The sequence below is a fragment of the Penaeus chinensis genome, chromosome 8 (genome assembly GCF_019202785.1).
Source record: "Penaeus chinensis breed Huanghai No. 1 chromosome 8, ASM1920278v2, whole genome shotgun sequence".
Taxonomy (NCBI): domain Eukaryota; kingdom Metazoa; phylum Arthropoda; class Malacostraca; order Decapoda; family Penaeidae; genus Penaeus; species Penaeus chinensis.
In genome coordinates this window covers 38,834,566-38,849,565 of record NC_061826.1, presented here as the reverse complement: position 1 = coordinate 38,849,565, position 15,000 = coordinate 38,834,566, and the positions used below count along the sequence as shown (strand labels likewise).

Here is a 15,000-nt window from a genome sequence, read left to right as displayed (position 1 = left end):
AGAGAGAGAGAGACTGAGAGAGTGAGAGAGTGAGTGAGAGAGAGAGAGAGAGAGTGAGAGAGAGAGATTTACTAGGATACGAAATACCCACAATTAAAATAGTGAAACTCACATAGGCCTACCCAGCACACACTCCCTATGAACATTTTTCTGGGCAATTTTAAAATGACCCAAATTGGAGGATGAGAAAGCAGGTAAGAAAGTGGAATCGACTTCCTTTATCTACCTTCTGTCTACCTCATATGGGTATATACTTTCTCCTAATTGATATTATGCTTGGTGATGAGGGCATAAGCCTATAAATAGCAGGTAAGAAATGCGCTGAATTTAGGCCTATCGAGGGTTTTTGTGGCGGGAGGGGAGGGTGAGAAGGGAGAGGGAGAATGAAGGAGGGAAAGAAGTAGAGAGAAGGGAGAGGGATGGAGGAAGAGCAGGAAAAGCGAAAGGAAGAAGTAACGAGAGAGAGAGAGAGAGAGAGAGAGAGAGAGAGAGAGAGAGAGAGGAAAGGAAAAACAGATTAATGCCGTCCCTCAAAGAACCATACTGAAGGTGATGGATTTCTGTCAACGCGCAGGAAGGGGGCGGGATGTTATTCCCCTCCCCCCCCCCCTCCCTCCTCCCATCCCCTAATTTCTTTCTTGCCCCCTACCCCCACCTCCACCCCCCTTACTGACCATGACCAATCTCCTACTGAATGATTTGATATCAAGTTCTCACGACCTGTCAATGACTGCAACCCCCCCCCCCCCCACCCACGTTTGCCACACCTCCCCCCCTCCCCACGCCCCCAGGCCAAGCAATATTATGCCACCCGTGATTAAGTTTGCAATGGTAATCGTGACGGTGATTGTAGTATTGCAATTATGAGCCTCAGGGTTGCTTTGGACATGTGCAACCGTCCACAACTACCGGGCTTACTAACACACACGGATCTCTATGCTGTGTCACATATACGCACATGAGATTATATACGTGCACACATAAAATAGCTTACACATGCATAGAACTAACATATATGAAACACTTACATACACACAAGACACACATACGCCCATGCAACAAACACTGAGAATATACAAACATAATTTACACTTAAAGTCTCTCTCTCTCTCTCTCTCTCTCTCTCTCTCTCTCTCACAGACATTCATTAACTCAGACACAAACAAACACACGCAACAGTACACACCTCTCACTAAACACCCCTAAAGTAAGCTGTGGGAACGAATCAAGAGGAAACAATGAAATAAACAAACAACAGGTGGCGTCCGAGGAAGAGAATGTATGAAGTTCCTTGAGTAACTATGGCACAAAAATCCCCGATGTCTTGTGGTGGCCCGGTGCAGCTCTTTCAAAATCCGAAACCAAAATGACCGTTAAAAGAATCCGTTAAATTCCGTTATGAAGAATGAAGAACCGTTATATAAAAATCTAGGTACACAAATAGAGAAAGGTCGACAGACACACTGTGCAAGTACCTATACAAGAGAGAGAGAGAGAGAGAGAGAGAGAGAGAGAGAGAGAGAGAGAGAGAGAGAGAGAGAGAGAGAGAGAGAGAGAGAGAGAGAGAGAGAGAGAGAGAGAAACACGCAAAAAGATTACACATACGATTAAGTCAACTTACATACATCCAAACACACAACACACCAGACCGAAAAAGACATTTAAGCAAACAACCAAACGAACGGAATCACACGCCAACCGCTTCCGGTCTGGCGCGACAAAAGCGTTTCTAGTTCAGTGGGTTTACGATGTTGCTTACTTACTCTATTGTTATTATTTTCTTAATTATTATCTTTATCGTTTCCCTTTAAGCAATAAATAGTATCGTTATTCTTACTGCTTATGCCATCTGTTTCATGTTCTATCCTTATCATTTTCCCTTCACCAATATGTATTATTTTCTATGGTATCGCTATTCTTAGTTATTGGTATCTATTTATTATTTAGCGTTTTTTATTATCGTTTCGTCTTATCATTTATTATGGAAAAGGAATAAGAGAAAGGGATAATAACGAAGGTGAGGAAAGCAAACATAAGAAAACCTAGTTAAGAGAAGATAATAAACATTGTGAAAGCAAGATAACGAAACCAACGAACACACAAGTAATAATAATAAAGGGGAATAAGAAAAGAGAAAAAGGTGTAGATTGGTGTTGCAACTTTGACTCAGCCGCTCCTTCTTGGCAACGGTTCAATGCAGAAAGAAAAAAGAAAGAAGAAAAAAGAAGAAAAAGGAGAGAGAAGCAAAAAGGTGTTAAGGAGGGAGGGAGAGGCGAGGGGGGGGGGGGGGTGAAAGGGGGCAAGGGTCACTTTTTAAGAGACATTATTTGCATAGGTTTCTAAAATGGTATTCAAATCGCGTATTTCAATGCATGGAAATACAAATTAAACATTTCCGAATATTTTGCGCTCACAATCAATAATAAGCAATGTTGTCTGTTACCCTTGTTACCTTCTACCGTTAATAACTCCCTACGGTAAGGGCGTTTCTATCATCTAACGCACCTCAAGGCCTGGTGGACTTATTTTGGACATTAGATATAATGTATTTAAGAAAAAGAAACGTATATCGAAAAGAAAAAGAAAAAGGTATATCGGAATAAATACTTTTCACGTCCTTCGAAACTGTTTCATATCGAGGAAGTGTGTTAACGTCCCACGAAAGTATGAGAAGGTTTTAGGTCTTGAGATTTCAATTAAAGGTGATGCAAGAACAACCTTTAGTGGCACTTTAGGCGCCGGATGAGAAAGAATCTTTTTGTCGTTCTCTCTTTTCTTTTAACTCTCTCTTTATCTATCTCTGTCTTTATCTTTTCCCCTTCTCTCTTTCAAGCTTTCGTGGATTCCTTTTCGCATGAAAAACTACTAAGTTTCTGCAAACTGTTTCCCTCGTTTCAATATCTTTCTCTCTCTTCTTTCTCTTCCCTGACGATGTTTTTATGCAAATCTCCCTGTATCTCTCCAAACACTAATGACTGCATGAGTTTCACCGACTCTGCTTGTTGACTGCTTGCGTTTCTCTGGTCATTATGTATTCAGATCATTTTGGTCAACATGAGACTTCTTGCGATCTCTCTCTCTCTCTCTCTTCTTAGCCTCGAGATGTCAGATTGGAAGACAGATTCCCAACGTCTTTGCACTTTCGTAATTACTTTTCGTCTTGCAATCTCCTTTCCTGTCTCTTATTTCCTCTCCTCGTGTATCTCTGTAATAGCTATGTCTCTACTGTTTATAACTTTATTGCTTCTTATAATATTTCTTTCCTTTCATTCTTTCATATATATGAAACTGTCGTTATCGTTATAATAGACTGATAACCGAACGAGTGGTGACATATCTGAGTCTAAATAACTTGGCCTATTTTTTTCTCCCTAATAATGATCTAAACTGTCCAAGCGCTTTCTCAAGAAGATCCGAGACGGCAATAGAACGACTGGCATCAAGAGTCACGTTCGAACAAGCAAAATACCTTCTACTCCTGAGTAATTTTGTGTTCGTAGTTCCGGTTTGTGTAAGAGTGAGGTAAATTTCTCTGTCACAGAGATAGGATCGATGTCTATTTTTTTCCGTCCATATGCGTGCTCACGTTGCCCTGGACAAATTCTTCCGCCCATTATGTTCTTTTCTAGAGATCAATATGAAAGAAGAACGCGGGAAAGTCATCATGGTCTCCACTGTTTGACCCCATTGTAAACAAACCTCCCTTCAAAAAGCGCGGGAAAAGTTAACAGCGCGACAGCCAACGCAACTTCGAAGAAAATGATTCAAACCTGGAAAAAAATCTCTCTTCCTGCCCCTAATTATAATTATCGACCCGGATAAAAAAGAAAAAGAAAAAAGAAACCATCGATCACGCCCGCCCATCATGTACTTTCCAAGCTAGGGAGGAAAGGCAGGCCCGAGGCGGCGTTACGTCGTGTTTTCGAACGATGGTGTTCCGAGGCAATGTGGTCGCCGTGAAGCCTCGGGCCTCACTCGATGACGCTTTTATGGCAAGTTGCCGTCGCCGGTCTCGGGCTCTAGGGCGCTGGCCGCTATCATAGGGGGGGAAGGGGGAAGGGGAAGGGGGGCATACATGACCGGCAAGCGCGCTAGCCAAAGATCCGTTCAAGTGGCTGTTTACACGTAAGGGAAAACGCCCACAGCGCCAATGACTCACGACTGACGTGTGCCGGAACATCTTGTGCAAGACGGTAACAGGAACCCTTTTAGAAGCTGCTACGATTAATTCTTTTGTTTCTTTCCTTGTTCTTTCTATTCTCCACTGGTCTCTGCCTCGTAAAATGAAGAGAAGGATGGGAGAAATAAAGAGATTTGAGGAGAGAGGGATTGGGAGGAGGGAAAGGTTCGACACCGCGATAGAGAGAAAGGAAAAAGAGAAACGGGAGAGAGACAGAGAGAAAGACACAGAAAGCGAGAGTAAGAGGTGATGATGACCTCAGCCAGCCCACCAAGTGCTTGTGGTCGCAGACGAAGAGGAGAGGAAGGGTGAGCAAGAAGAGGAGGAGGAGGAGGAGGAGGGTAAACGAAAGAGGGGTGAAGGGGGAGAGGAGGGAAGGGGGGATTACGACTTGGTCACGACTCCCTGGCCTTCCCTTCCCTTCCCTTCACCCTCACTCCAGGGAACGGGTTTTGGTCTTCCAGATGGGCGTGGGGGGGAGGGGGGGGGCACGCTGGAATGCGGCGGATGAGGAGGGAAACGAGGGAAGGAGAGAAGGGGGGGGAAGGGGGAGGGAAAAGAGGGAAGCATAAAAGAGGAAGAAATGGGAGACAAAGGAAGGATAGAAGAGGAAATGAGAGACAAACAAGGTAAGGAGAGGAAAGGGGCGAATGAGGGAGGGGGAAGAGGGAAACGAAACGAGGAAAGAAGAGAAGAAGGGAGGCTTGGAGGGAACGCACACGAAGGGAAATCGGAAGAGAACGCGCAAGGGAGGGAACGGAATGACGTCATGTCCAAAGGTCACGACCCCATACTTGTTTCGTGTCTGGTAATCGTTATCGAGACAAGATTCGGCAGTTTGGCGTATCTTTTCTCATTATTTTAAAAACAGAACAAGTAAATACCACTTTAGATGCTGACCCACACTTCTGTACATATATACTAAATAGGTATCTCAGTATGGAACACTAAAAAACATACACACCCAAAACACACATTTTCTCTCTCCGTCCCTTTTTTCATTTTCATTCCCATTCTTTCTCTCTCTCCAATTCTCTCTCTTTCTCCCTCACAAAGCCCATCCAGCCGACCGTGTGCACCGCCCCTCATTCTCTCTCTCCCTTTCCTTTCATCAATTTCCTTCTGCTCAAAGAAACTCCCAAGAACCTTCTCGAAGCGCAAGAACCTTTTCCTTCTTCCCAACGTCTTGAGGATTAGTTAGACTGGTCATGGATTTTTTTTTTTTCATCATGAGCAAAATGTTCATGAAAATGTCTGTGGTTGAAGGCTGATGTCTCTTTGTTCCTTTGTGGCACGTGCGTGTGTGTGTGTGTGTGTGTGTGTGTGTGTGTGTGTGTGTGTGTGTGTGTGTGTGTGTGTGTGTGTGTGTGTGAGTGTGTGTGTGTGTGAGAGAGAGAGAGTTTTAGTGTTTGTATTTGAATGTGAATCTGAGTGTGTTAAAAAAAGTGTGTGTTTGAATGTATGTGAATGAGAGTGAGGGTGTGGTTGAGAGTGAGAGTGTGTCCGTCCGCGTTTGTTTAAGAATTGGCTTGAGCTTGTGGACTTCTAAGTAAGAGGTCGTCCAAATGACCCTTTGTTTGCATGATCAGCGGGTAAGCTTGCAACATCGAGAATTGTGTGTAAATGTTTGTGTCCGTTTGGGCATATGTTTGCGTGGGCGTAGGAAAACGGGTAGATTTGCAACATCAGGCTGTGTGTGTGTGTGTGTGTGTGTGTGTGTGTTTTTGTATGTGCGTGTGGCTTCGATTACACGACAGGAATCCAAGCGTAAGAATCTTGATCCCTAACCAATAACAGTTCTCACCATTAAAGACCCTTTTTCCTGGCGACCCCCCCCCCCCTCTCTCTCTATCTCTATCTCTCCATCACGGTGTTATCGCCTCATCGCCCACCCCCCTCCCCTTCAACCCCACCGTCACTATCGTTATCATTACGACTCACGAAACGAAGAGAGCTCGCTGGCGTCGGCTCGTCAAAGACAAAGATGGTCGTGACAGTCCCAGTCGGTTGTCATGGCAACGCCGAGGAGAGCACCCACCCCCCTCCCTCATACCGAATCACGGCGATAGACACGTTTGCGTAAGACCAATGCCCTGTCGGAGAGCCGGCACGCGCGAGAGATTTTGAAACTGACACACACACACACACACACACACACACACACACACACACACACACACACACACACACACACACGTGTATACATATTCACGTTTTCAAAATGTGAGCTGTCGTAACCATGTCTTTCATTAAACGGCGTGTATATAGGGACCCAATTAACGAAGTAGAAGAAAAGAAAGAAATAGACATAAAAAGCTGAAGAAACAAGAAGATTTCACGACACGAATTTTGTCACTTTGCATTGCACCTTTTCCCCCTCCTTGCCTCATCAGCTTCATCGCTCTGTTTGCCCCGGCTTTATTATCCTCGTTTAGCACGCACGCACACACCACAGAGGCATAACACGAAGGCATTAGCGAAGGAAATATTCAGCAGAGATGCACTTACGCAACTTTTGAATATTGGGAGCAAATGGATATTTTCATGCATGAATAAAACAAAAAGTTCTGTAAAGTGTGAAAAGCACGAACGACAAAATAAACGTGAATACTGGATGGAATTGTTTCAAAGATTTCGTAAGTAGCGATCGAAAAGGGGCGGGGTAAAATAAAGGCACTACCTCACTGTGCATTATCGAGACGTCCTTCCGTCTAAGAAAGAAACAGCTAAAGAAAAGAAGAAAAAAAGGAATGAAAAGACACTCGGATCACTACTTAAAATAGCATTGAAATCACCAACACGACGCTTCGCCTGCCGGTCTCATGAACACCCAAAGCTAAAGACTAATTGCCTATCTTTATACGGTAACAAAGGGAGCGTAAGAAGGCTAAGAAGCCAATAAACACATATTATAACTCATAAACATATTCAATAAAAATAACTAAACTGACATATGTGTTATTTTATCGACAACAACAACAGGTGTGTCTTTTGCTTCTATTTTTTATTTATTCTTTTTTTTTTTTTTCCCGCACAATAGTACCTTTAATCAAACTACCCTACCTAGAGAAAGAGAGAGAGAGAGAGAGAGAGAGAGAGAGAGAGAGAGAGAGAGAGAGAGAGAGAGAGAACCATCTCCACACTCGACATATTCTTTTCAAAGAATGCAAACCTCAATCCGATCAAGGGAACACACCTCAAGAAGCCTTTCAAGACGCCAATCGAGAGACACTTCAACCTTGAACTGATTTTCTATTTCTTTCACGTGTTGCCCCAGCTGACTCACGCCCCCCCCTCCCTCCCCCCCCTCCCCCTTCCGACACTCCCACCCCACCCACGAAGAGTTCACACGCGTTCGTAAACACACCCGAAGAAGAAATTAAAGAAAATTCGTTATATCAGGGTTGAGAAAGGGTGAGAAGCAAGGCCGTGATGTTTGTTTGATTGACAGGTGGTGAGTGGACTGAGAAAATGCAAGACTGTGTGACGGAATTGTTTTCTCAAGAGCCGTGAAGAAGGAATATAGGAAATTAGTTTATTTCTTTTTTTAGTCTAAAGATACAGGGCTATTTGGAATGCTTCGAAGATGTATTTAGATCAAAAGATGTATTTTTTTGTAATCGACGAAGATGAGGAAGAAGAAAGAGAGAGAAAATAGAAGGAATGGAAGACGATAAAGAAAGAAGACGATAATGAAGAGGACAAACGGAATCAAGATAGAGAAATAACCCATATTGAACCTCTTACGAAAATCCTGTTTGCTTCATTTACCAGCGGTACGGAGAGGTGGGGCAGGAGGGGGGGGGGGGGGTACGAATTAGCTGTTTTGGGCGTGCGTTGGCGAGCGTGAGTGAAGCAACGTTTCGCAGTGACGAGCGAAAAAAATACAAAAGAAAGAAGAAAAAGAAGTGAAACAAACGTCTCGAATGGGTGTTTATTTATTTATTTTTTTGTTCTAAATGCCAATGTCAAAATCAACACCAACTCTAAAGTGTTATTAGAAAGATTCTAATGCCATGTACGAAAAGGAAGCACATCAGTTACACCACACGTATTAAGAACATTCCACCCCGCCCCATTTTTAAATAAATAGTAATAAATAAAACAAAAACATCGCTACAAGACCCTGATCAATAACAGAAAATCATCACAACAGCGCAAGGGCACACCATAAAAGAACAAGAACAGCAAGACCTTCAATTTACTTGCAAGGTGAAGAAAAATCGTCTCCAACATAGAAGACAAAAGAAGATCGGACATGACCACTCATAACAAGGACACCGAACGTATGTATCTATTTTTTCCCTCCCTCCCCACCCAAAAAAAAGAGAGCAAATACGATTTTATTTTGAAATTTCATCGTTAACGCACGTTTCGAGGCCACAGTTTGCAGCATCCCTCCCTGTGTTAACCTTGGCTCAGACTGTGTCTAGAGGAGGCCTGGGAATCCCCATAGAGTCAAAGAAAAAATGTCTCTTGAAGGTCCTTTTGGACTGACCACGTCCTGAGATTTTTTTTCGTTTGATATTTTATTTCTCTGGTTTTGGGGAATGGCCTTGGGTCTGTTGGAGTTGCTGGCGTGTCCTTTTTAGCTGTTTGTTTCTCCTTGGCTCTCTCTGCCTCTGTTTCCCTCCTTTCCTGTCCATTTCCGCTTTTATCTCATCCTTTCCTGTCTCCTCCTTCCACCCTTCCTGTCCATATCTCATTCCTTCCTACGTTCCTTGGTCCGTCTCTCTACCTATCTACCTCATTTTCTCCACCCTTCCTGTCCATCTCCTTCATTCTTCCTACGCCCCTTTATCTGCCTCTCAACCTATCTCATCATTTCCCTATTCTGTCTCTTTCTCACGCCCACTTGCTTCTCCCGAGACCGACAGAGACAGGGCGTGGGCGAGGTCCTGCCCGGTCCCGCCCTGGTGACCAGTCCTTCCATAAACAGGTAAGTCAGCCGTCTCACCTTCTCATCCTCGTCTCACCACTACTGTCCACTCTTTGTCTGTTCTCAACCCTTCCTTCTGTCCCCGTGTTTTTATTTATCTATTTATCTAATTTCGCAATTTATCGACTTCTCGGTTAAGTCTCCTATTATGATATATTTTTTTTAAAAACTTCAATCTTTCCGTCTCCCTCCTTCTTCAACTCGAGCCTACGACCTGTTCTCTGGCTCCCTCCCTCTGCCTCGCGTCATCCTCCTCCTATTTATGTAACTCTCTCTCTCTCTCTTTCTTACTCCTTTCTCTCATGCCTAGCCCTTCTAATACCCCCCCCCCCCCAGTGTGTCCAGTTCCAAGCCCTTCTCCCGCAGGTAAGCCTTTCGCTTTCCGACGACGCAGCAGGAAGCGGCGGTAGCAAGGAGGGAGAAGGGGGGGAGGGAGGAGGAGGAGGATGGAGGAGGAGGGAGGAGGAGGGAGGAGGAGGGAGGAGGAGGGAGGAGGAGGAGGAGGGAGGAGGAGGTTGGAAGTGGAGGAAGGTGGAGGAGGAGGAGGGTGGAAGTGGAGGAAGGTGGAGGAGGATGAGGGTGGAAGTAGAGGAAGGTGGAGGAGGATGAGGGTGGAAGTAGAGGAAGGTGGAGGAAGGTGGAGGAGGAGGTGGGTGGAGAAAGGTGGAGAAGGAGGAGGGTGGAAGTGTAGGAAGGTAGAGGAGGAGAAAAAAGAAGCAGAAGACAAAAGACAAAAGCGAAGTAGAAGAACATGTGGCAGAAGGGAAAGGACAAGCTATGAAGGGAAGACCGAAGATAGGATGCAACAGGAAAGGGTTACGAGAGAGTGGGCAGCGGGGGAGTGGGGGGAGGGGAGGGGAGGGGAGGGGAAGAGAGGGAGGGACGGGGGGCGGCAGCGAAGGGAGAGAAGGGGCGCCTCTGGTGATTCTTCTCCTATCCCACTTTCACTTTTACTTTCAGCGTCTGGGGCAGCGAAGAGAGAGAGAGAGAGAGAGCGTGTGAAAGGGACGGTGGAGAGGGAGGGGGAGGGGGAGGGAGGAGGTCGGGTAGGGAGTGGAGGCACAAGTCTTTTATTACCGAACATCCGACGAGGGGGGGGAGGAGTGTATGGGGGGGGGGAGCAAGGGAGGGTAGGGAGGGGAGAGAGAAAGGGGGCAGCACACGGCAGCTTTCTAATGTCCACAGCGACCTTGGGTACGACAGCTTACAATGATGGGTATAAAAAAAAAAGTAAGGAATTTGGGATACATTACAGACGGAATGAAAGAGAGAAAGTGGCGTAGGTCTTTTAGGGAGGAGATGGATTTGACAATGAGGCCGCCCCCCCCCCCCCATTCAGAAAAGAAAAGAAAGATGGTTGTGAAATGGCAAAGATACAGAATCCGAGAGAATGGAGAATGAGAAGGAGAAACAGAAATAGAAAGGGATATGTGAGAGAGAGAGAGAGAGAGAGAGAGAGAGAGAGAGAGAGAGAGAGAGAGAGAGAGAGAGAGAGAGAGAGAGAGAGAGAGAGAGAGAGAGAGACATAAATCAAATGAGAAATGGATAGACAGGGAGATAGATCGAAGGAAAGAGGGCAGGAAATAGGAAGGATTCTCACTAGCTGGTTAAGGCCAACAAGCTTCTTATCCCGTTTCTCGCCAAGAAAACTAGGTTAATCCTCAAACAGCTCGTTTAAGTCGAAAAAAAATCCCGCTTAAAACCCCATCCGTTAACACATGCCCGTTACATACCAGCAACCTACGTATATGAAAAAAAGAGAGAGAGATGTTATCGCCAACAGCATTTATAACAAACCCCAAACAAAAAGTGCCCCCAAAGGTGAACGGCGAATGCCCAAAACCCTTTCACTTTCCACTCCTCACTCGCTCCAGCTAACCTCCCCCTCCCCCCCCCCCCCTTCTCCCGTGTCCGCCATCTTGTCCCAAAGACCTGCTTTTTGTGATGGGTTTCAGGTCGGACGCTGGCTTGCTCAGGTCGGGTCTCGGAGATATGGATGGTTCATCTCTGGTATGTTGTTGCTAATGATCATGGCCGTCGCTAATGGCCGAAGTCATGCAACGGAAGGCAACACCTGGTCTCCTGCGTTCTCTTTTTTTTTGATTGAGCATTATTTTTAACTGGTATTACCATACGTAATCATCATCATTTTGTCTTGAAGTCAAGCGTAATTCGACGAAATCCCGAGCCAGTTCAAGCGAAGTCAAGCTTTTCAGTTTGTTCCTCGGGATCACTAAATCGCGCGTGATAGGTTAGGCGCTTAGGTGAAGAAAACGTCTATCTTTCAACTTTGGACTTATAACAACACCTCTTAGTTGAAGGGAAGGGGGAGGGAAGGGGTGGGGTGGGGTAGAGAGGAATGAGAAAGAGGGGTGAGGAAATTCTGGGAATGATAAGTGAATGTTCTAGTTTAGCGTCATTTGAATTACGTCAACATTAGATAACCTGCAACACACAACCTTTGACATTTCTTTTCCTGCCTCCTTTTCCTTTTCCTTTTCTTCGGTGAAAAAAGGAGAGAGAGAAGGAAACGAAAGATATATGATGCTGCACTTATTGTGTTTCGAATAATCATTGCTGTGCTGAAAAGCTTGAGGGTAGAGGGGAGGGGGGGAGGGAAGGGGAATGAGGCGACATGAAACACTTGAATATATAAGAGAAGACATTATAAGCCTGACAGTTGCAAAATCAAACCAGTTTTCGCTAGACTTGTTCGAATTCGCTGATCGTAAAAAAAGAAAAAGAAAAAAAAAATAAGCCACTACCAGACTCTTTAAAAAATCAAATGACTACGCCCTATTAAAAAAACTGAAAGCAAAAAGTTATGCATCTGTATCCTGAGTTCTAACATCCACACTACCTAGTAATCATGAGCTATTACCTGCACAATACCCAGTAACCGAGTAACATACACGCGTTACTGATCACCCGATGGCAACACCTTTCTCTCTCGTCTGACTCCTCCGTTAACTGGCTTCGACTTCGACTTGGTACTTAAGAAGAATAAGAAAAAAGAAAAAAAAAAGATATCTCCCCGCACTTTATATTTAAATATCTCAAGAACAACTTGTACGAGAAAGCAAAAAAACAATCATAAAATATAACAGGTAATGAATGTCGGCAGCGGATATCTTTTTTTATTATTCTTTAGCTTTCAGATTCCTAAAGGTAAAGAAGGGATTAAACATTAAATGGCGGTCTAATAATCATCACTTCTTTAAGATTCTTTGAAGTAAAAAGATATCTTTTAACGAGAGCAATTAGGTTTTTATTTTTCTCTCTCTCCCCCTCTTTCTTCTAGATTAAAATAGACTAAGAAGTACTCCGTTGGCTAGCAAGTGGCCTGGCCAAGAAAAAGCCATTGGAACAAGGCCCGGTGCCCCGTTACCTAACAGTCTGGGCAAGTGAGTTTGCTTGAGAGCGCCGGCCTGATGCTGTCGAGGTGCTGAGGGAACGGACCTTTCTAAAAGCCTCCAATACATACACATGCATACGTGCAGATCCTTACATGTACTGGGATAAACGAATAAAAACACATGTATACATACACATACACATGCATACAGACACAAATACATAAACACATTCAAATGGATACCCTGTCTTTCATGCAGTCGCGCACACTCACTCTCTCACATTTATACATGCCACGCACACAGCCGTGGGTAAAAGTGATCGGATGACGAACCCCAGAATGGTTTGTGACAATTGCCTTTTATGTGAATCTGTGTCCATTCTCGTCATGGTAATTCTAAGATTCATCCCATGATTATATAACAGATTTTTTTTATCGTATATTTAAGAAATGGCCCATTAAAGATATCAAATATAGATAGGCTTACGGACAAGGTTAATAATGACCAGAAGCTCCCTTCGCTACGCCCTCCTCCCGAAAAAAAAAAAAGTATTTGGAAATTCCTCGTCTCACAGGAAGCTAATTTCTTCTGGGTGCTGAAACGACCTGCCTGATCAGACTTCCTTTCACTCCCGCCGGAATTATAGGTCTTCGGGCACAGGTTCTCTCGCTCTCCTCCAGAATGGCCGCTCATGAATGGCCCTTTTTTTGTACTGATCTTTTCCTTGTTCTTTGGTGTTTACTTATTGTTGCTTTTCGTCTTTGTTTTTACTTATATATATTGTTATTTGGTTTAATGCCTCGCTCTGAATGTTTTAATTCTAATTTCCTTTTCGTTTGGTGTACGTGATTATTCTGTTGTATTTTCAGTTGGTTTACAGTGGCTTTGTAGGTCAGTGTTTCACTCTCCCTGATTTAATTATCTCTGTTTCTTTCCCTTTCCCCTTTCTTATTAGTGAAATAACTAGTCTGACGCCTATACAACCGCAGCCGAGGAGAGACAGATGGCACAGCCACACCCAGACAAGAGGCACCCGACCTCCCTTCCTCCGTATGTGCACGATAGTTGCACAAACATCCGCTCTCCTCCCCCCTCCCACCCCTTCCTCTATACTTCCCCTCCTATTTGCCTTCTCACCCCTTCCTTCCTCTCCACTGAAATTTTAACTCTTAATCCTCCTTCTCTTCTTTTCCTATTCCTCCCCCCTCTCCCTCCTTCCTCGTCCCCCCTTGGTGCCTAATTCGCCTGCACAACGCAAGCCGCACTTTGACACATCACCAACGCTCTCTTTGGCCCATTATCTTAATTGGCTTCCCTTTGCAATTGAGTCGTAAACGAGAGGCCTTTTTTCCCCTTTCCTCCTATTCTTCTTTTCTCTTCTGTTCTTGTTTTTAAGGCAATGCGGGAGGCGTTTAAATAGGGTATTATTGTAAGTGTTATAGCGTGTGGTTGCGGTCGCTGTCGTTGGCCTACATTTACGTGGAGTGACAACAGGCTGTGCAGTAATTTGAGTGTTATAACTCCTTATTATCATTCTTTTGAGCTTGTCTTCGGATTTTCTGAACATTATTGATAGATATTAGTGCTGGAATGAGATATTGTTAATTTTTGAATATTAAATAAATAATTATTGATGTAATTACTTTCGCTTGCTAGTTTTCAAGTTTTTTAAAACTTTTATCTGAAGATTTTCTTTCTAAACAGCCACAGAAATGCATCCATTTTTTTCCAAATTATTATAGATGATAAGACTGACTTTACATTTTCACGAGGTTGGTGAACGATCATTATTATTATTTTTTTTTTCTTAATTTTCCTTCCCTACAATAAACATGCACAATTTCAACTCCGTAGTTTGGGGTCGCCACCGACGAGGAACTTCCAGAGTATTTCGAAAGACCGGAGCACTTACATCAAACTTATTTAAATACACCTTTTGTTATATTTAGAAGGAGTAGAGCACTTGTCTCTGTTTCTTTCAAAATGTTCATGCATTTGATAGTTATCAATATGTACTATTACTTTCTCCACAGGGGAAAATAGCACTTATCTATGGTACTTATCTCACAGGTGTAACACACAGTCACTGGGTTAGTACGACGGCCACAGCATGCAAAGTGCAGATTAGTTTCGGGGGGAGAGGGGGACGGGGTACCTAGGCCTATCTCAGGGGACGGGATGGAGAGAGTGGGTTCAGTGTGGTTATGGTAATTAGCGTCTTTAAGATCATCTTTATTTTTTAAATGCTTATGATACTGTTTATGGGTCTAAATAATGTTTTTCCCTTGTGGGAAATGCAATGGTCTTTTTGGGTTGTAAAAATCAATGTACGTTTTTCTTGTTATAGGATACTGAAGGTATTTTGATTGTACTAGCTTTTTGGACTAATTTATCTCTCTCTTTCTCCTTTATCCTCGTCCCCAGATCAGTCCAGTAGACCTACGTAGTCCCCTCTCCCTCTCCCCTCGGTCGACGCAGGACGGGGTCCCTTGGCAGTGTCACACACAACATACTCGGAACAATCC

The 15,000-nt window shown here is 44.1% G+C and overlaps 1 protein-coding gene across 1 annotated transcript in view; it reads right to left on the bottom strand.

The window, feature by feature from the left end:
- LOC125027989 overlaps positions 1–15,000 on the bottom strand; it is a 130,684-nt gene that overhangs the window by 115,461 nt on the left and 223 nt on the right. The window contains exon 1 of the mRNA XM_047617218.1: positions 14,989–15,000. This exon is cut by the window's right edge and continues 223 nt beyond it. Within this exon, the coding sequence (XP_047473174.1) occupies positions 14,989–15,000 (12 nt within the window). The remainder of the gene's footprint in view (positions 1–14,988) is intronic.